We start from the raw sequence: 23,532 nt of genomic DNA, 5'->3' as shown, positions 1-23,532 counted from the left end.
AAATATGAATGTGTGGTCAACATTGCTGCTCTTAGACACTTGGGAAGAAAATTTGAACACAACAGCTCCCTTTAACAATATATGCTAAATAAAGTTCTTACGTACTGTCCAGAGAAAAAATAATTTCTTTCTTTACCAAATTTTGATACATTTGTGTGCAAGGGTTCAATTTATAACATGTTTCTTATAAGAAAAGTTTGTGTTGCTGTTTGTAACCAGTCAGCTTCCAGCACTCATTTTATCCACTGCTACTTTCCAGAAGAAACAAGGAATCTTCTAATGGCTACAAAAACTTTCCATATATGGGACCAGTACTAATGGTATCTAGCTGCACTTCTAGAATTCCACTTTAACCCAAGACCCTCTGCTGCTCTGACACACTGGTGAAATGGGCCCAGTGACAGAACAAGGTATAGAACAAGGTATAAAACTAGTATATAAACCAGCATATATTAATTTTCTGTTTTAACTTATAAAGTATTCCCTTTAAGTGGACGTGAACTCAAAAAACAAAAAGTCTTTTGTTTTTATCTCTACACTGTAGAATGCAATAGCTTTGAGAAGTAGAGCAGGGCTGTGTGTCAGCCCATGTAGAGTAGAGCTCAGCTCCGGGGACTGTACCATCAGTGGTCATCCAATGCCCAAAGACGATCGCCGTCCATGTGGAGCTGGCGTCAAAGATGGCACCTTTCTCTGATGCAGTGATGACAGGTCCTAGATGTTTCTTTACTGCAGATAGGGTTGCACATGAGCTCAGCACTCACCAACAAGTTTAGCTGCTCATTCACACATGCTTTGTATAATATTCAAGAGCACATATGTTTATAAAGAAAGTCATCCAGCTTTAGGCAGATTGTGAGCTGGCAAGCAAACAATAAATCAGTGCCTTTGCCACTCACAGTACTAAAGGTTAAAAATTCCATCCGGCATGGTTTAATCTGCTTATTCTAATGGGGGAAATGGCTGGGTGTTAAATGTAATTATGTCATTGTTCCTGTGAAAATCCAAAGTGAAAATTTTGTTACATGTCCTTTCGTTTAAACATTTTGCACAGACAAACTTTTTCTTTGGTTTCAAGAGAAAAAGAAAAATGGCTCTAATTGGATTTAATGCTGTCTGTGTACTGTTAGATAGATTTTCCTTCTTTTTCTGTACTGGAGATATAACAGGAAATTAGAGGAAATTCCTATTTCTGTAGAACAAGTGACTGAACTGGATTTATCCTTGCCTTTTTGCTTTGATGACAACTGTAAAAAATACATTTTTAATTTCCATTCAGGTTTGGATACAATAGACAATATAGCAAATAGAGGGTGAATCCACCTACTGGGAACATAAATAGAAAGAAAAGAACACTGCACACACAAAAGGTTCTAATCCTTGCCCAAACAAAAAATTGATTTTGTTGTTCTGGTTATACATACACTTGAAGCAATCATAGAAAATGAATAGGATTTCCATATTAGTCTAATTTAAAAAAAAATAATAATAAAAGGAGCTAACAACACTTTTTTTTGCCTTCTTTTTTTTTAAACAATGAATCAAGCGCATAAAAGCAGAGGAAATGGTAATGAAAAATAAATTATGCATTATGGATGATCACAAATCTGTACAGCTCTGTAAAAATTAATTTTTTTGTATAACAAAACATTATCAAAATGGAAAGCTCCAAAGAAAATAGGTGTATACTGCATTTTATATAAAAGGCATCCATGATTTGTTGCTTTCATTCAGTAGTTGAAAAAACATTGAAAGAAAAGTAAACTTTTGAAAATAAGTTAATTTACAAGGCTGATAACCTTGTGGTGTGACATACATTCTGGCATGTGCACTATACAAGGTATTTGTCAGATGGAATGCAATGCGTACAATGTCATTATCGCGTACGTGTACGACACATAAACACGAGGACACGCCGGATGCTAGTCAAGCGATCTTTTAGTGATGTCATTGCGAGAAAAGGGAGCTGTGCCCTGCTCTCAAGAGGAAGAACAGCAAGGATCCACCAACACCATGCTGGGCCATTGGGGTTTACCTACAAAAAGGAAAGAAATAATGAAAAAAAACTTGGCCATACCTAAATGCAATATTTAGTTTCATGTACTTGCACCCATTCAGTTAAAGGGTGAATGAATATAGGTCATGCCTAATCTCTTGCTTCTCAAAATGCATTTTTACCTGGTAGTCAAATAATAAGTCAGCTTGAGTACACATAAGTCAGTTTGAGTACAAATAGAAAAGTAGATATACTTTTCAAACATCAGATTCAAACACTGAGCAGCTTTCTTGAGGAGTCCTTCTAAGCACCATTCAGTTCATGTCTAAGGGTGTTTATTACAGGTCATACAAGAAGCCTGTGAATGCTGCCCCTTCTTAAGGTATTAGCTTCCTGACAGTCATCCTCATTGGTCCTCTGTAGATCAGATTTATGTCCAACTGTTCTAATCTTTATGTTACAAGTACAGGTTTGTGCCTCAAGTACTGATGTGTACATCCATCTGAAGCTCTACAAACTGCCATTTATAAAAATAAAAGTGATCCAAAAGGACAACATTTTATTTTAATCTTTCTTTTTCAACACCTACATTCATCAATTGGTTACTGAACTGTACCTGAGTATAACCTAAAGACCACAATACACAACAGTTACGATTGTTATCTGAGCCATAGTCTGAAAGTGTACCTGTAAATTAGAATCTTTAGCTGGCATAGGACCAAAGTGGCTCAGTATTCTTGTTTTCAATGCTACTTTCAGAGTACTGAACCAGTTGTATGCCTGATCATACACAGCATCGTGCAATGCACAGAGCTCCGCATACTCTTCTTCTGTAAGCTATAAAACAATATAAAAGTATTCAATTGATCACAATGGCATTCAGAATGAATATTCTGTATCCTAGCCCTCATCCACAAATTTCTACCTATACAAAAATACATTTTCATTGTTTGCAAGTGATTAGACTCTCCGAATCATTTTCCTGCCAACTTGCATTATCTTGGGTATATTCTTGCTCAATTTGTTTACATGAATTAGAGGTGCTAAAGTGTTTTAGGTGCACTTATATTATCTAAAGGGAATCCTCCTGGATATAAATATTGCAGCTTCAATTGCTGAGTCAGAAGTCATGTGAAGTATGGCAATAGTACACCGGTTCCCTTCTTCTGAGTGTGCTGAGTATGAGGTCAAAGAAAAATAAAATAATAATGAAAATAGGAGGGTGCACAGATTTCTAAAGTAAGGCTGCAAAGTTATGATTTTTTCAATACTGAATATTCAGACTTATGTTTAAACTGTATGTCTAGCATTTGTTTTAAAAAACTGTGGTAGGTTGTGGAAGAATTAGAACTTCTGTCAGGTAATTACTGGTACCTGTTGAAGCGATTTGCCCTCAGTTCCTATTCTGATAACATTTTGCCAGAAAGAAGTGGGGGCAAGTACCTTTCCAACAGACATAAATGCATTAGAAACGTAGGGGGAAGGCTACCACTATCCCTTACCTCTATCAGATATGTATGTGGAATTGATAGGAAACCCCCTTAATAGACCCCAAAAGAGCCTTGACATCTACGTTAATACTAATCTCGACAAATTCTCTTTAAAATATTGTATGTACATTTATTATGACTAAGTAAAGGTTGTTACAGATGCCCATTTCATCAAAAAGTGCTTGTGTAAGCATCTATAACTTCTCTATGTAGTTATCTACTGTGACCTGAAAGTCAATGTAAATTCTGAGGATATCTGAAAAAAAGATGCTGGCTTATGCAGTTTGCTTCAGGATCCAATGCACAAGGCTGAATATCCAAATCCAAAAGTTTACAAATCAATAAATCCAGGAAGCCCTGAGGAAATGTGCTTTAAACTTTAAACTGCCTGGTCTAGCATTACATCTGGATTTAAGAAATTTAAACCTGAACTCTGCAGATCAGAAAACAAAGGAATAAACTTTGGTAATTAATATTAAAACATGAAATGTATTTTCTAAATGCAGCAAGTGAAGGTACCTGGTATTAAATTTATGGGATCAGTAGAACTCAAACTGTGTAAGGGAGGGCAATACTAGGGTCCAATTAAGTGTGCAGCCAGGATTAGAGAACAGAATGATCAGAGGGATTAGTCAGCTGCTGATTTTTTCCTTGTCCACTGGGGCCAGGGAGAGGATACTGTATATACCTGATCTGTAATAGAGAGTACTGCAAAACTCCTGCTTTTGCTGTGTGCCAGGGTGATAATCTTAAAAATTAATAGAAAATTTAAATTTGGGAAGAAAAACAGCTACCTGTAGTTTTTTTGTTCATGTAAATGCACTGGAGTTCAGCTTTAAAGATTTTTTAATAAAGAGGTATGGCCGCTTGATACTGTTGAAAACTGTACACACAGAGACATGTTGTTGTGGCAAAGAATATGTGAACTGTTAAGATATTTTCTGTATTCTAGCTCATAAAGCAGAGATAACCAGTGTACTCCAATGCCCCCATCATTCCCCTATTGGCTGTATGGGGGATATCTTTTTACATTTAAAAACCGCATCCCTGGTGAAAAGTGGAACGCCCATAAATCTTACCATTTATTTTAAAATGTAATTAGATTTCTTCACGTAGACTACATACACTGAATCCAGTCAATAATAACTACTTTTTTCTAAATACTAACCTTTTCGTCCTCTATGTACTCAATATCAGCGGTGTTATAACCATCTCTTTGACTGTGCCGAATAACTTTAAACCTCCTCTTTCCAATACTGTCTACAACTGAACGTCCATCAGCAAAAAACTCTACATTACGAATCTCCAACATGCACCCATAATCCGCAAATCTATAAAAGATAACAAATGGGATGGTCAGTTGGGAGGATTTTTAAGACTGCAGTCAAATGTCATTTGAAAACCATCCCTTATGACTGACGCTGGGGGTGATTTTCTAAAGGAGTAAAGCCTGTTCACATTGAAAGTGGGAAAGAAATGATTGCTTAGTGAATGTCGTGAAGCTTTGATGACTTCAATCCTAGGCAAACAAAAATTCATTTTTTTTTTTGTTCTTCATGCATGATTGGGTATTTTTGGCACTGCAAATTTTCACCAAATTCACTAGGGTAAGTGAACAAACTTCATTCCTTTAGTAAACGAGCCCCAGTGCATTTATTGTAAATATGTAATCATACTGATTTTTAAAATTATTTATATTGTCATAGTTGTTATAAATAAAAGATTGAGAGACATTTAATAACACAAAAACAAACAGCCATTAATAACACCAAATACCAAGGAATAACCAATAACCAAAAAGTGCCAAGTTTTGGCCAGTAAAAACTAAAAGCCATGCATTTGTAAAAGGATTTGCACTTGTGGGACCTGAACTGATTAGATGTTCCCATGTGAAACCATAGGATTCCTTTCAAGAAATCTAAACTTAACAGAACTTTAGTTGGAACAAAAAGCAGACTATTCCAAGAATCCATGATGTCAATTTTCCTTTTCAGCTGCTCTAGTATAAAGAAATTAAGACAGGCACAAAAATTATATTCCAGTCAGGTAAATAAGACATTAAACTTGTAACATAAGTAGCTAAGGTAAATAGGTGAGTAAGATTGTTCCTATTCACAATTTTATCGAAGACATTACCTACTATCTATACAGAGGCAGTATATCGGTGAAACGTCTCTTAGGCCAACACATTTTGGCAAACAGCTTCCTCAGGGGAATTGTGGAGAATGATATACGGTATACTTGATAAAAGAGTCCACTATGAGGGATACTTCTTAAGTAGGGATGATTATTATATTCACATAGTGGGTAAGGCCACTGAACACTGCAGCTCCTCCGTATGCCAGACTCTGCATACCGCTACTGGATAGTCTCTGTAACACTTTATACCGGACAACTATCCCCGTTTTGCGAAATGCGTTGGGATAAGAGATGTTTCACCAATATACTTATACGCAACTCCTAAGAATAGGAAGTCTCTGTATAGATAGTAGGTCACGTCTCCTATTAAATTTCGAATGGGGACGACCTTACCTATTTACTTTATCTATTTATGTTAGAAGTTTATGTGACTTAAGCTACGTACACACGTCAGATTTTTATCGCCCGATAATCGGCATCGGCCAATTATCGGGCGAAAATCTGGCGTGTGCACCGTTCATGCATTGTGCACTCCCTTGTCGTTGGAAAGGATCGTGAAAGATCCTTTCCAACGACAAAAATTGGAAGTGTGTACGCAGCTTTATTTACCTGACTTAAGTGCCAAAAAACCTGCTTGTTCTGTCCTAGTTTCTTAATATTTCATGTTTTGGGGTTGGCACCAATATTAAGAACCTGGAGGTTAGGTAGGGTACTTTCTCACTTTTTCCACATATAGCTGCTCTAGTATACACAGACAAAGCAAGGTCTCTGGTTTAAAAGTTTGGATCTACCCCTATACTGCTCTTTAAAGATCACTATTGATCCATTACTGTGATAAGTAGTTTTTTTTGGCCAATAGTGTCATTTTTTCCTTAATCATTTTCTGTATGGCCTCACTTTATTTCTACATACCTGAACCAGCTAAATGGCTCTATTTATTAACATTATTTAACATTTATAGTTATTGACATCACTTTCTGATGAATGGCCCTAAAATAGAGCTAAAAATATACAGAGAAATGGAGGGCAGTGTGTCCAGTTGTTCCAGCATATTTTTTGCAGCCACACCCAAATAGTAACATGTGAGAAGAAAATTGCTCAGGTTGTGGTCATGTAACTAACAGACAAAAAAAAAAAAGCCAGAACTGAGTTTTCTCACCCTTTCACAGAATCGCCAATGCACATTCCAAACTGCTTTGTCCCAGTTTCCATACATCTCCGAATCATCAACCGATAACAAGGTTCAAATATATGCAGAGGGCATGGGACTGTGGGGTAAGCCATGGTACACACAAATATGGGGACATTTTTGTTCAAGCTTGTGAAAGAGAAAATAAAAACAAACATTTTTTACATGTGCACTTCATGTTAAAAGAAATGGTGTAAAAACTTGTATTTAATTTACACAAATGCAATAAAGTAAAAAAATGAGCGTGAGTGAAAAAAAACACTGAATATGCGAATCTCTAAAACTGTGTGTGCTAGTGAAATAGCAAAAATGTTATTCAATAATATTTATAATCAAAGCCTTAAAAACATTTACAGCTTTAGAGTTACCAACCAATGCTAGCCCCCAGAATTATTTCTTAAGCTACGTACACACTTCCAATTATTATCGTTGGAAAACGAACGACGAACGATCCTGCACGATATATATGAACGATCGTATAGCACCGATCCTGCACATAGAGATAACGACACGATCGTTCGTAGATATTATACACACAATAGATACGATCGTTTAAGCGATAGAGGAACTATGTGCACGACAGGAAAGTGAACGGACGTTGGTTCATCACGCATGCTCTGAACATGGACGATCAACGAACGACCGTACACACGAACGATGTTCAACGATCGTCGTCCAATCCGATCCACCGGTCCGGTCGTTCGTTTCCAACGAGTTTCCTCGTTCGTCGACGTCGTTGGTTACTTTTTTACGAACGATTTTTTGCCCAATCGATCGTTCGTCGTTCGATTGGAACGATAAAAATTGGAAGTGTGTACGCACCTTTACACTCCAGGTATAACCTGCAGTATATGATATACTGTAGTCAAGAAGAAGATTTGGGCCCAGCATATCATAAATACAAATTTAGGTGGATACGGGGGGGCTTTTATCATACCATTATTTAAAAACAACATAGTGATTAATTAGGGAGGGAGCTAAGAGGAAATTAATTACCAGGTTGTCACTTTAAAAAGGAATAGTCTTTTTTTGTAGGAAAACGCACCATATTTGTTTCAATGCTTCTGATTCATGAATTAGCCTCAATATAGCCAGACTATAGAAAAGGTGTGCTTACTGACAAAGAAACTGTAACAATGATAATGGTGTGCTCCTTATGAACAGTATTAGAATGATAAGTCTGTGTTTGTGTGACTTACTTTGAAAGCTCCGCTATCTCCTCCTCATTGATGATTTTTCTTTCTTTAAGTTCCTCTGGGAAATATTTGGCTATTAGATCTTCCATCACCTCTGTTTTACAAAACTTCCTTATAGCCAGATACTACAAAAGTACATACAGAACAGAATGTAAACCATCTTGATGTCTGTCAATTAGCAGATGTGTAGTTTGAACTTTTCACACCACAAAGTAAAAATTAGGTTATTACAAAGTCAATAAAGTTCATATGTACTGCAGATGTATAGCATGTTTTATTATTTGTATGATACTGCATTTACAATTTTCTTTGGTTTTAGATTGATGCAGATTAGGGAATGACTAGATTTCCCAGCATGGAGTGCATTTCATTTAGGGTTGACTGTATTAGTGAGGTTTCAACAATTGAGTTTTATGCACATAGAGGATTATCTGTAAAATAGTATATCTTCAGTGACAAGCAACAATGTAAAATTAAAACATGGAAAAGGGCCAAATAAGACCAACACCAAATTAGGCTGCAAAACTGAACCTTTTTAGCATGCTCAGAGTAGGAATAAAGCAGCAAACAACTGGAGGATAAATATTACCAAATTCTTGTGATACTAGGGATACCAGCCAACCATATTCACAGTATGTGTTGCATTCTATTATTTTTTTTAATATAACTTGTCTAATAATTTTTAAAATCATCCATCTATAAGCAAGCCTGAATTAATATTATTATTTTACATGAACCTAGGAACATGAATCTAGAAAACCATGAAACCCACCAGGGATGATGAAATAAAGGACTCCAACAACCTTTTAATAATATAGATCAAGATAACAAGTATGGATATCATGAGCTTATCCTTTGCTGTAATCTACATTTTAGTATTTCCTTTAATATTCATATAATTATCATGTTTCAAGCGGGGATGATGGTAATCTACTGTTGCCTGCAGTTTTGTTCTTTGATATATTGCTTGGGTTCGTCACACAGGCCTTGACCCTGGAAAGCATGGCACATGACCACAGACTGATAAAGCTATTCCTTCCATCCACTCATCAATCTACTGAAACTGTGACTATACACTGCTAGATATTGTCACACAATATGTTCAACATTACAGAACTCATCCTGTATACTGTGTTAAAACTAAAATATTGCCAGTTTATTCATATATGCTTTATCAGCAGCAAATAATATAACACACTTATGGTTTGTTAAGCAACTGGACAGTTGAAAAACAAAACAGCCAAAAATGTAATTACCATTTTTAAAATGGACAGGATAATTACTAAGTAAAGTATTTCAATGAAAACTGACATAGAATTATTAAGGGGTTGTGATCATGTGTTCCCAAAAACTAATCCTATGTAAGAGGCCAACTTTAGCCTGTTGTTAATGACTGTGCCATTTAAAGTTTTAAAGTGCACTTGTGCCATTGCTGTCCTCTCCATCTGCTTTTAATTTAAAAAGTATTCATTTTCAAAAATCTAGTTATGGGTTTTAATCAGGTTCAAACAGCTTAAACACACCATATGGTTGTCGACAATAGAGAGCAGGTAGCCTGCCAAAATTCTATCTTTACTCAAAAAGCTGGTCTCTGAGGACAATAAAATCTTCACAATTCTTATAGATAGGGATAGAATACATCTGATTTATAGTCAGTTTAATGCTTGCTCATACGTGTATACTTGATTGTATATGACCTAGAAACATGTTTACCTATAGGAAACCTGTAAAAAAATATATTAACTTTAACTATTGATAGTTTTTAACCAACCTCACACAAGTCTTCTTTGCACAGTGGACACTTTGGATTGTGGTCAAGGCATCGTTCAAGACACTTTAGGCAATATGTGTGCCCACAGGGAGTGGTCACGGGTTCATACAGCAACCTGAAGCCAAATGAGTAAAAAGAGAAAACAACAATATCTTGCACCAAGAAAAAAGAATGAGTGGAATAAATCTCAAATTAAAGTAGAATACACCATACTGATCTAGTATAGAGTTTACAGAGTTGCTGAATTGTTCCAGGTGTAACAGGTATAATAAACTAAAAAGTTAAAGCTAAATAAGGGGTTCTCAGTACTTTTAAGAGGGTAAAAGCCACTACTACGGCACAGACAGCATTAGTCACCATATTAACTTACAGTTCTTTTCTTGATCTGAATGTGACATTTGTGCTGCCTGAAAAGTAGAACTAGGTTAATTCCAGCTTGGATTGTAGGCTGGAGTCTGGGTCAATGGGTTATTAATTAGTCTGTGGAAAGGAACACAGTCAACTGATTCTAAATGACCAGGGACATATTATGATATATTCTGTCTGCCAGTGACACAGATTGGCTGATCAGTAAACTGCTGGCAGTGGGGTCCTTCCTTTACATTGGATATATTTTCCTATGATGTCCTTTACAAAAGGTGTTTTTATAGACAGAATGCAAAGGAAATGTGCACTATACTGTAATAACCAATCAAAATCTGGATTTATTTTACTATAATTATCTGTATAAAATGGGTATCTGATTGGTTTCTGACAAATACTGAACAGCCACTTATTCTGGATTACTTTTTAAAGATACTATAATTGTTAGACTTTGAATCATATCCAGCAAAGCAATGTTAAAAGCAAGGTGCAGAAGTCGAAATCATCCATTTTTATTTCTGTATGTGACCCCATTGTGATGCCGTCAGATGAGAGAAAATATTATGATGCACGTAAAATAAATGAGGTGTTTGGGTATTTCAAGGAGAGAAGGGGACATACATCAATAAAATCATTATCAGAGGTTTTAGCTATTCCTAGCTCTAATAAATAACAATTGTTTCAATATTTAAGAGATTTCAATCACTTTCTATTTGGACAAAGTGTTTCCAATCAGAAACCTGTTGGCTGCTGTAGTTTAATGCACACAGGTAAACAGGCAATAATAAAAAGCTGACAGGGGTTTTAGCATTTTAGTTCCAAAATTAAAAAAAAAAAACAAAAAAAAAAAAACACCTTTTTTGTATGTATTGATATTAAAGAGAATTCCTCTCACTTCCTGGGCACAACCTTCTTATCAGACACGAACTCAAGAAATCTCTTTATTGGATACTCCAATGGCATTTAAGCCTAATGGGTTCTCAACCTTTCCCACTCCTACTCTATTCTAAATTAAAAGTGTTCTATCATATTTTGTATTTGAACATTTCTGTTGATAACCAAAGTAAATCTCCTAATAAACTAATGTTAGTATGTGTAAGAAAGAAAGTTTTTAAAACCCCTCTATTTCTCTTACTTTCTTCCATTGTATAATATTTGGGGATTCAGCAAACTCTAAATAAACAAGGTAAAACCACTACTGATAACTACTATCCTAATGTTAGAAAGTTCTAACTGCACACCATCTGCAGATTTGTGTAAGAAATGTTTAAGAAGCAGCAAGGCAGCAGAAGTGTATGAAAAATTTTTTAATGATTGGTTGTGTTGCCAGCAAGAGTCCAAAAGAAATAAAGTGATACCTCATGCAGAGCGAACACTCCAAGTCTGATGAGTCCACAGGTGAGGAGTCCGGCAAGTCCTTGTTTACGCTGTCATTCACTGACACATCTGTAAAAGTACAATATGCCAATATAAATATGAAAACAAACAAACAACATATTTAGAGATGATCAGCTGGCATGTTTAAGGTTTAGTTCACATTTGCAGTAAAAAAAATGTTTACGGCTCTGATGCCTCAAATGGCAACCATTATGTGCCTGGGAGTGGTAACAGGCGGTAATGTTTGCAAGTGACTGCAAAAGCCTAAAACTGCTTAAAAACTGTTAATGTGTTCTAGCCTTTACCGTTCCAAATTCTGAGGCCCACTTACGGATCAACCCTTAGGGATATAAGATCAAAGATTTGGGTTTGAAAGAATTGGTATTCAATAAAAGCCAAATTTGAATAATGAAGTGCATGCCAATTTATATGCCACCAATAGGCTTACATACATGTTTGCTACAAGTTGACTGTTAAGGAAAATACCCACAACCTGCCTCCTCCTACATTTCCTATGAATCATTTAATGTGAAGGAAAGCCTCAATGACCAGAAAAAGTCAGCATTTCCATAAAATGTTATCTTTGGGTAACTTTAGCTAATGCATTGTTTTCATTATATGGTATTATATGTCTGTAGACATTCCTTAACAACAAACAATTTTTAGAAAATATTCACTAATTGAATCCCCAGAACACCTCTACCTCCAGTTCAGGCAGTATAAGTTCTTACCTGTTTTTGGTAATTTGCTGGACATCTCTGGACTTGTAAAATCATCACTTGCATCAACTTTGCACAACTTTCTTTTTAAAGTGTTACATATCAGTGAGGTTTTCAGGCATTCTTCTGAGGACGGTGTGTCTCTGTTGTGGCCATCCTTCATATTTTCTAAGGTCTGCAGTGATTTCCGCACAGTGTTGCATCCAGTGGGAATATTTTGCTCAGGAAAAATTATGTTTTTCTTATATTCCATGCTAGCCTGATTACAAATAGAAAACATTATTGCAATATTACATACCTTAATAGATTATTAGGTCTGTGCTTATGTTGTTTATAGCGGTTCCATTCTACTCTGTCTGGTGTTGCCTTGTCTATTTTTTTTTCTTTTTTTGACAATAACCCCCATAATGTTTATACTACACTTGAAATACCACTGAATGAAAGACTGTACTACAAGACTGTAGTAACAATTCGTTTAAATTTTACAATTTCACAAATTTCTGTCTAATAAACTAACCTAACATAATATTATGGTGAAATACATTTTTATTGCATTTAGACAGAATATCTATCAGGATTTGTCTTCACAGTGGTGTAATGCAGAGGAGAAGTACATACATATTCTGAGAGAACATGCCTTTTCTCATAGACAATGAACAGATTGAGAAACAAGTGAGACTTTTAACAAATAGGAATGCTGCAATCAATTATAAAGTGCAGGCAAAAGCAGGTGAATTACATGTAGAAATTCGCATTTACACCTGGCATGGCCAAACGGCAGATATTCTAAATAGTTTTAATGTCTGCACTTTCTTCTAGTGATATGGGTTATAACAGTTTTATTTAAAATAATAATGTCTCACCAACAATAACATTTTACCAATATGTACTAGCATATGTATACCTTTCTTTAGCTCATTATAAAGGAATGCAACTCATCCTTTATCTGGCATCCTTATGAGATCAAATGCTGGTTAAGGGATGATCATTGGCCAGTACTGGTCAAGCACTGGCCATTATCTCAGTCCTGTGTAATTTAAATTACCAGAATTTGCTTAATGCAACATGTTTTTGATCATTTTCCAAGGCTCAAATATTGGGGGACTCGTTGGCAGAATGCAACTCACTTCCACAGTTAAGTATTTTTGTTATATCTAATTTTTTGTTATTGCAATGTTTTATCTATTGGTCTTTATTATAAAATATTATATTATTGAATGTTACTTGCAAGTCTCTGTGCTACCTCTGTACACTTCAAATTTAACTCATCAATATTTACAAAAACTGTCCCAAGTTATACCTGTGACATAATACTGGAGAGTGTCTAATCCTTCACACTGCACACACATTTGCATTGGACAGGGAGATTGCCAGTCAAAGTAATAAACCTGAGCTACTGCAGTTATGTACAGACACCTCTACTTGCTGACAGCTTTCTACTTTACCCCATTGCATTCAGAACGTTATTGTGTTCCATACAACATGATCTTACTAATCTTACCCGGTAAATTCTTTGAGTATTACTGTTGGTGTCTGAGCCTATTAGACTTCCTTTTAACCTTGATGGATGTGACATCATATGACGAAGATCTGGAAAGTCTCCTTGACTGTGTCCAGGACTTAATATATTAATCAGCAACTGTAGGAATGCCAAAAGTTATATTGAAATACAGTGGATCTACAGATACATTTAGGGGTGTTGAATACAATATATAATTATAGTCATATGGGTAGGAGGATGCTCATGTAAAAGATAGTGAATATTTTGTGCAACATGTGACTAATGTTTCAGTGGGGCAGACTTTTTATACAAACCATAGCGTTAACAGTAAGTGGAGAATATGTAAAACTGTGGACCATTAATGGTTCTGCCAAGCATAACACATCAACATAAAAAATGTTTACCTTTTGGGCTTCAGATTTTGCAGTTTTATTTCTACTATCAAGTACCAGACAGAAGAGAAATTCTTTTAAAGCATCTTCATATTTTCCCAGGTGTGTCAGTGCTTGTGCTTTCCTTAGGTGCCCCTAAATAGGAAAAAAGGTCCATATGTAACACAAGCTTTTTTTTTTAAAGCCAAGAGAAATGTTCCTTAGCAAACCATGGCAACCACCCAGGATTTAATTTTCTCTCACTAACTCATAGTGACTTGAATTCTGATTCTGGCGTTATTATTATTATTATTATTATTATTAATAATAATAAACAGGATTTATATAGCGCCAACATATTACGCAGTGCTGTACATTAAATAAGGATTGCAAATGACAGACTAATACAGACAGTGATACAGGAGGAGAGAACCCTGCCCCAAAGAGCTTACAATCTAGTAGGTGGGGAAATTTACATACAATAGGATGGGAGATATGTAGTGGTGGGAAGTGTTGGTTTCAAAAGACAGAAGAAGACGGGTAGGCAAGTTTGAAAAAATGGGTTTTGAGCGCTCTTTTAAATGAGCAAAAAGTAGGAGCAAGCCGAATAGGACGAGGAAGACCATTCCAGAGAGTTGGAGCAGCTCTAGAGAAGTCTTGTATCCGTGTGTGTGATGAGGTTATGAGTGAGGAAGTCATTAGTAGGTCATTGGAGGAGCGGAGAGAGCGGCTGGGGGAGTATTTTTTTACCAAGTCAGAAATGTAAGTGGGACAATAACTGTGTAGGGATTTGAAGGCAAAGCACAGGAGCTTAAATTTGATTCTAAGGTGAAATGGAAGCCAATGGAGAGAACTACAAAGAGAGGCAGCAGAAGAGGGGCAGAGGGAAGGATGGATGAGTCTGGCTGCAGCATTCATGATAGATTGTAGAGGAGAGAGTCGGGTTAGTGGAATACCAGAGAGGAGGATGTTACAGTAGTCCAGACGGGAGATGATAAGAGCATGTACAAGGAGTTTGGTGGTCTCAGGGGACAGGTAGGGGGGGATTTTGGAGATGTTGCGTAGGTGAAAGTGACAGGACCTGGAAATGTTCTGAATATTGGGGGTAAATGAGAGGGCCGAGTCAAAGGTGACACCAAGACAACGTGCCTGAGGGTAGGGCCGAATAACAGTGGTGTTAGCAGTTAGATATATGTCAGGGGGAGGTTTGGAATTTGAGGGGGGGGGGGTGATGATGAGTTCTGTTTTATCCAGGTTGAGTTTCAGGAATTGGTCAGACGTCCATGATGAGATGGCTGACAGGCAGCATGAGACCTTATCCAGGACTGAGGGAGACAGGTCAGGGGTGAACAGATAGATTTGAGTGTCATCAGCATACAGATGGTACTGTAAGCCAAAGGAGGATATGAGACTACCGAGAGAGGAGGTGTACATAGAAAAGAGAACTGGTCCAAGGACTGACCCTTGGGGAACACCAACAGGGAGGAGAGTGGACGAGGAGGAGTTACCATTGAAAGAAACTTGAAAGGAGCGGTCAGACAGATAGGAAGCAATCCAAGAGAGAGCAGTGTCACAGATACCAATGGAGCGCATGATTTGTATTAGAAGGAGGTGATCAACAGTGTCAAAAGCAGAAGAAAAGATCAAGGAGAAGGAGCAGGGAAAAGTTGCCTTGAGACTTAGCTCTGATGAGGTCATTGGCCACTTTCGTATATCACTATTTCTATATTTCTATTAAAAAAAAAAGCATACAAGTATATCATTGTAGCCAACCTAATACATTGAAATAAATATACTTACATTTAACCAAGGTGGCTGTAGCTTGCAAGCAGTTTCTGCATCCAACAGTGCCAGTTCATAAGACTTAAGATTGAGGTAAACCATGGAGCGGTTGCTATACAGTAAATGGTCAAGTGGTACTGGAAGAAAGAGTAAAAAGACACAAAAGGTAAAATTCTTTCTATACAAATGTTGTATGAAAACACATGATTTATGAATATAACTTCCTGAAAGATTGGGTTCCAGTGAAAACTGAAAGCTATTTATCCTTCCTTTTGCAGATGGGAAAAAATACAAAGATGCACTCCTTCTGTACCCTATCGAAAAAAAAACTTTGGACTTTAAATATATTTTAAAATGCAAAAACCTCCTTACCATTAAACTTTGCAATCTATATGTGTAAAAATGTTTACAAGTTACTATATACAGCCAAGATTGCCGGTTATAGCAATATTTACATTTGAGAAGACACCAACCAGCCACAAGGTCACTACATACAATCACTGAAAATATGCACGTCATTCCAAAGACTGAAAACCATCGAGAAGACGTTGATCTAAAGATACACTATAAAATGTCTGAAAAAATCTACATTTAGTTATCAACATATTTCTAAGGATACTCTAAATAAAGTCATGCAGCTTGCTTACTGCACACTTCCGTCCAGCCCATTTACGGAGTGAGCAAGACATAAATGAAAGGACATTATGTGCTTATTTCCCAGCTCATTTTAATAAGCTAAAGAGTTGAAGTAGCCTCATGTGGTGATAGTATTTCATAAAGAATTTCTAAACGCATCATTGGTGCTAGGCTACTAACTATATAAGATAGATGCTGATTAAAATCTAATTATTAGAGTAAGTTCCAGCTTTACAGTCACCCGGGAAATCCATATTCATTAACATAATTAGGTAGACCTTGATTATGTCCAAACCCTGAGAAATGTATCCCAAAGGAAGCACAAACTGATAGTAATTCATATAGATAGTTTAAGATCATTGTAAATCTTTAATATATCTATTCAAGTGCTCTAAAGTATTTAATAAAGATTTTTTAAAGCAGAATGCCAACACCACAGTCTACTTTATAGTAGTAATGTTATTTTTTGTTGTGTATGGTAATCATTTAAAAAGGTTCCAAAGTTTTCATTGTACAGTGATTCACCCTAATAGAGGGATGTTAAATTGCTCACCAAAGCTAGGGAAAAAGTTCCAAGGAAGTTTTGTTTGGTCAATTCATAAAGATTTTATGGTCTAGGAGTACAGGAAGTCAGACCAACCCAAATTTTAGGCATGTGCTTATTTGTTCAATTATTTTTATTACCTTTTGGCCAGTTTCAGTGTATGTTAGCTAGCATGAAGTAACACACCAAAAAAGGGAGCCCAATGGTGGGGCAGGAGGAGACAGGCCAACTATTGAGTTTTCTTAAGCTAGTTTGAATGTAGGTGCTGGTAATAGTAAATCTTCCACTGTTCTTCTTGGCCACTCTGTGTTTAAGTAAATCAACTCTCATACACATACTGTCAGGGTCATGTCTCCAATGCTTTCTCCCCGTAGCCATGAACAAAACACATATGGTTTATTCTGGGGATGGCCAGGAGGCTGGGGAGAAAGATACCCAAAAAAATATATGTGTAAATAGGCACTAAAAAATTTTATAATATAGCAGTTTATGCCATTCCCATACATTCCAATTATTTTGTCATCCCCTGAGCTGCTGTGATGTGTTGCAATCTTTTTGTGGAATTATGTGTGAATAGAAACTAAACTGATCTTTCAAAAGATGTTTATAAGCCATTTCACACTAAACAGTGTCAACAAAATGAGTTGCCATGGCATCCACATTCCCATAGATGGAACAAAAACAACTGCACGTTTAATAGTAACATGTTGATTTGGGCCTTCAGAGACAGACAGAAGAAAAATACATACAAAACAATTTCCTACAGTAATATACAAGTAGAGAGAAATACACATCAAAGTTTAAGGCACTAACAGCGCTGTATAGGCATTTAGTTACTTTTGTAATTACCTATACCCATGAGGGTTTAAAACATTTTTGCATAAATAGTAATAACTTCACCAGGCATAGTAGTATATATGAACTAAAATTTAAAGTAGATCAGGGCTCTATTTATAAAACAGGGAATCAAATACTGCCATTGAAACCTATGGACCTGGAAGATTACCATGTGGCAATGTCTGATTCCCTGTTTTATAAATAGAGCCAAAAGGAGGGTTTGCTTTGGTATAGGGATCAAATGAAAAGGTTAACTGTGTATAAGCAAAAGTTTTATTCTGGAGTTCTTTCAAAAAAGTACATTTTCTTGTTTGTTAGGGAGCACATAGAGCTCTGTGCCTACAACCTCACAGCTTTAAAGCTATAATCTGGGATCAAAACACCAATGACTGATATTCTCGCGCAGGAGCTTTGTTGAGGTCTGTTCACTGTTCTTGCTGGTGGTTCTGGCATGAGTAACGAAAATGCTGCCTTTAACAAGATGGACACCTCCACAAAGAGATACAGTAAAGAACAAGACATGGCAAGTCCATTATAGGGAAAAGATCTGCTGTAGGAACACCACATCCATTAAGGGGTCTAGTCTGGATTTTTCTGTCTGTCTGTTTTGAGCAAAAATTCTAGTATGCACATCCTTTTTAATGCACAAGTTTAAGGGGCAGCAAAGGATCTTCTTGTCTGTAGTACAGTTAACCACTGCTGTTTTTTCATTCACTAAACAATAGCCTTAAGCATGGTTTCTCAACCAGGAAATCTAGGGTTCCTCCAAAGGCTGCTAAGGGTTCTATGAGCAATAAGCAGATTAAGCCTCTATGGTCAGGCTAGCTGACACCAGTGATCTTTTTGGCTATCTGTAAAGGTGACATTCTTCCCACTGACCAATACACTAATATACTGTGATATAGTAAATATAGCAGAGGTTTCTTAGGACCTGAATGTTTTTTAAAGGGTTTTCCTATGTTAAAAAGTTTGAGAAACACTGGCCTAAAGGAATGAAGCTGTGCATGCATAGTTTTTTTTTTAACTAAATCATTTATCATGTTTCTGTCCTCTTTGCTGTAAGCAATAATGAGCATTTCAAACTAGTTTTGCACATTCTTATTACCCCATACATGACCTGATTCTTGACAGAGGTCTAAATCAGACCTCAGAATAAGGCAACACTTAGCATGTTTTGGCCACAGCTGACAGATGGGTGGTGAACAGACAGGTAAGAGCAGTTACTGCAAAAGGGAGATTGCCTGCTCCTTTCTGCAATAACAAACTACCTGAATCATAGACAGTTGAAAGTGGGATTTTAGTTCCACTATAGGCTCCAAATAGAAGAACATCTCCCGGGTGTTCTCAGTAGTGATTGGGTCTGCCACTGTCTGTCATGAACAGAGGTGGTGCAAACACAGTTAAAGCTAAACTCCAGTCCTATGTAAAAAACACAAATAATAAAATAATTGCATAAAAATACAAAATTTAAAGATGTATCAATTAGTGAATTTGACTTGGTTACGTGGTTTTTCAATTCCATATAAAAAATCTGAATAGTGGAAAGCATTGTGTGTGTTGCAGTGCAAGGAGCATGCTAAAAGAGTAGGAGAGAGAGAGGAGAGAACATGAGCTCATCAGTGTCCTGCTTCTTATTTCATGGTCCATTCACAGGGTGTGATGAAGACCTGTAAGTGAAACTGAAACTGTACAACAAAAGTTCAGGTTCCCTGCCAGGCAGGATTATGCTGTTTAACAGAGCTATGTAAAGCAATAGATACAGATCCGTGCGATAGATAGAACAGTGCTTATATATGTATTACCTGTAAGTATTTACCTGCATTCTACCCTCTTTTCAATAAGAACGAAGAAGAATGACTGGCCCTATAGCATAGATTTTAGAGCCATTCATATCATTAACCTTAATGAGTCTTTAGTGTCTGACATCAGTGTCAGGCTTTCAACTCCAAATCAAATGCTTTTGTGAGCTATATTACTTAAATACCTGCATATGTGCAATTTATTAGTCCCAGCCTCTCCATGGCTGTTACAGTAGAATTTTATATAAGCATACACATTCACACACTGTACTTGAATTAAATCTAACATAATCCCTTTGGTACCAAAGCTGTAGAAAAGAACATCCAGTATTATGCTGCACAACTCATAGTTATGCTGCGCAACTCATATAACGCAAGTCATATTCAAACTATCTGCACAGCATATAAAGACATAAGTAAGATTTATTTATATCAACAAGACCTCCACCTTTTCCCTCTCTAATTTACGTGAGCCCATTTTTTAAGAATCATCTTATCAGATAAATTATAGTAAAATCATGTTTTCATGTGCTATAGTAGGAGTAGTATGTGTGAGAGTGACAGACTGCCTTGAAAGATCTGTTGAAAAAAAAAAAAAAAAAAAGCTTTTTTTTCTCTGTTATGCAAAATCAACAAAACTTATTTTCCTAGAGTCTAAAGTACAGTCTGTTCAAAATATTCTACTTATCTGTTTCGAATTGCAGTAATTGTTAGAAAAGGATGAAAATGTTTGACCTATTTCTTTGTTACCTCACTGGTTATGCAAGCAGTAGAAGGGAGGAGGGGGTAGGCAGACAGTATATTCTTCATAGTTATGCAACTCTGCTCTCCTGACCCAATTTCTCTACATAGCTACACTTCCCAAGGAGCAAACTAGTCAGGCTTCTTGTAACCAGCATGTGGTGATGTATTAATAGACTGAGAAAATGTCTGTGCATGGTGAACATAATACCCAGCTATTAACAGGTAAAATCCCTCAGAACTTTCAAATCTCTGACAAATACAAATGTCTAGAAAGAACATGTCATTACTCTAATTCCATTACATTGTGATATCAGGATATAGCAGGTAAAAGTAAACATGATAACATGTTTAGATAACAGGTATATATTGTAAAATAACAAACACTAAAGAAAATAAAAATATTATTCAACATTCATAACAAATAATTAATAACAAAACAATAAATGTCAACATGTACTTTGCCTGTAGTTGTGTTATTGTAAATTATAGCAAGCACAGATGTAAAAAGGTGGCCCAGAAAGATGTGATTAATCATTAGCCATCAGGGAGAAGGAGAGAGGGTCATTGTTAGGCTAAGTAGACACGTGCAATAATTATCGTTTGAAATTATCATTTACTCTTCATGGCATTCATCTAAATCGGTCAATTTATCAACTGAAGAATGCTAAAATTATTGCTAGCTACTCACTTATGTAAGATGCCTCCATAGCCACATGCATCACTGGAAGCTGGAAGGCCCACCTTAATTCACCACCAGTAGGTTGTGGTAATTATGCCTATCATATAGTAAGGTTCCCACAATGAAAACTCATTTTTAAGCAGACGAGGGGTCAGGGAAATAGTATAGGAATGGTCCCAGCAATTGAAAGACAACCTAGAAAAAGGGGTAAGCTGCCCACCTATTCTTTACCTGCAATGAGGCCCATTCAATGCAATTGGTTGGACATAGTTGTGAATTACTGGAGTCTATTAGGATAGTTCCCCACTTTTTATTAAAAGACAGACTGACTTTAAATTATTCTATAGTCTGTAAATACTTTAGGTGAAACTTCAGCTATACTTATTTTATTTGTAGACAGAATAGTGTAGGCTTAAAGGTTGTTACTACCATCACCAAGCAGGAAGGGAGAAACATTTCTCTAATAGGGACACAAATAGAAACAAAAACTTGCAAAAGATCCCAGCACAGCATTTTTGTGCAAAAAAAAAAGTGTTTGTAATTTTGTCCCTGCTTAGAGCATTTCCTCCACTTTCCCTTACTTATTGGGAAAGTGGAGGAAATCCTCTAAGCAGAGAGAAATGGGATAGATATCCCAACCTTAGACCCACTGTCCTAAAAAGGCTTTGACTAGAGTTTAAAGGGTATCTGGCGCAGTCCTAAAGAATCTGGAACCAGCTGTAATCTCCAGCAGCCTTATAACCCAAACATAGGATATGTGGGTTTAGAAATTGATCCCATTTTGTAAACTACGACCCCCCCTTCATAAACGTAAAGCGCACAATCCAGAAACAATCATTGCCACCTGCCAGCTGTCTTAGCTTGGTATTAATCACCATTAACTACCGGTATTTTGTCTTCAATCAATACCAGATAAGAGTATATACACTAAGAACACAATGATCTGGGCATCTCGGCCAATATATTCACCTTCTGTGTCCAGATATCAACTGCTTCTAATGCTATGCTGTTTTTACATATATAATATGATTAACTTCCTTGACAAGTAATCTATGTACCATGCACTTGTCTGATATTTGACTGCCATAATTATGAATCTACATTCTATCTACAAATCAATCATAAATGTTTTTGTGGAAATATGGCATAGTGTATGGCTAGCTTAACAAAAAGCATATATTTCATCCATCTGCATTTATAATAAATCTTGCCAATAAATGACCTGACACAGAACATTAAATATTTGAGCACTCTTTAAAACAAATGTGGAGATTGATGATCTGAGATCCTATTGTTGCTGTCAGCATTGGCCTCATGCCAGATAGCCCAATGAAAATGACAGAAATGCCATCACTGTACCATGAACATTGCTGGGCAGCCTACTTACAGTCATTTGATGATTAGGGAAGTAAAGGGAAGGTTATACCCCCACAATCCGATGAGTTACCTAATTTGATGGCTTCATTATATTTGTCCAGTGCTTCCTCCAACCTGTTGTCCGTGATCAGGGTGCTGGCATCATGTGTGAGTCTGCCAGCTTGGACCTCATAGGGGAACCACTTGCTGATGACATTGCTCAGGACCACGTTGATTCTGTAGTGCTGCTCGGTGCCCTCCTGTAGGGTTGCCCTGCATACTTTGCATGGACTGGCATCTAGGCATTTTCTGCAGAACGTATGCCCACATGGCAGGCTGACAGGCTCGTAGAGGAAGCCCTGGCACTCCTTGCAGGTTAGGATTCCCCACTTGGCACCCTGTAGGGATTGCAGTGGTGCTTCTCTGCTTTTCATTTGTTCTGCCAGGCAAGAAACTAAAGTCTCGAGCTGCTCAGCACACAGCTTCTTCTGAGCAGCAGCTTTCTGGTACAAATCAAAGGCGTCGTGCAGTTTGCCAGAACATGCCAGGCATTCTGCCCTCTTCAGCAGCAGCCCCCAGTCCACCACCCCAGCCTGCTGTTCCTGCAGCTGCCTCTCATAGATCTCACATGCCAGCTGGAAGTTTTTAGCCTGGAAAGCCTGAGCGGCGAACTCCAGCATAAGGCTGCTGTCTGCCTCCTGGGTGCCCATGCTGGCTATGAGCGGGGAAGGACGAGCTGGAGTCTCCTCACTTCCCCCTGGGGTTCCTGCGCTGCTCCATTCCTGCAATACGGCTAATAAGAGCCTTCAAGCCAAGTGTTATATAAAACGGCGTCACGTGACGCGCAGCGCCGCTTCCCATTGGCCGGGCTCCTTCAAATTGTTACAAAACCTCGCTGGGTTTTGTAACAAGGTTGCAGCTCTGTGTCATTGTTTGCGAACGGAATGTCATCGTTATGAGCCACCTCAGGAGTGCAGTTTATAGAAAATAACTTCATTAACCACAGCTGCAATGAAAGTCTTGTGTACCAGGGATAAATAATT

General features: G+C 37.1%; 1 protein-coding gene across 1 annotated transcript; it reads right to left on the bottom strand.

Annotated features, from left to right (window-relative positions):
- Nucleotides 1-1,229: 1,229 nt before the first annotated feature.
- Nucleotides 1,230-23,317, bottom strand: LONRF3 (LON peptidase N-terminal domain and ring finger 3). Its single transcript, XM_072431413.1, has 12 exons — nt 22,581-23,317; nt 15,913-16,031; nt 14,146-14,268; nt 13,742-13,879; nt 12,253-12,499; nt 11,503-11,590; nt 9,782-9,896; nt 8,014-8,135; nt 6,785-6,943; nt 4,655-4,817; nt 2,684-2,833; nt 1,230-2,035 (listed from the first exon to the last, which is right to left on the bottom strand). Exons 1-12 carry the CDS (start codon nt 23,197-23,199, stop codon nt 1,877-1,879), a joined length of 2,202 nt encoding a protein of 733 aa, XP_072287514.1. The 5' UTR covers nt 23,200-23,317; the 3' UTR covers nt 1,230-1,876.
- Nucleotides 23,318-23,532: the final 215 nt, after the last annotated feature.

The sequence above is a fragment of the Pyxicephalus adspersus genome, chromosome Z, assembly GCF_032062135.1.
Source record: "Pyxicephalus adspersus chromosome Z, UCB_Pads_2.0, whole genome shotgun sequence".
Lineage (NCBI taxonomy): Eukaryota > Metazoa > Chordata > Amphibia > Anura > Pyxicephalidae > Pyxicephalus > Pyxicephalus adspersus.
Note: the sequence above shows the minus strand (reverse complement) of the source record. Positions and strands in the feature narration are given on the sequence as shown.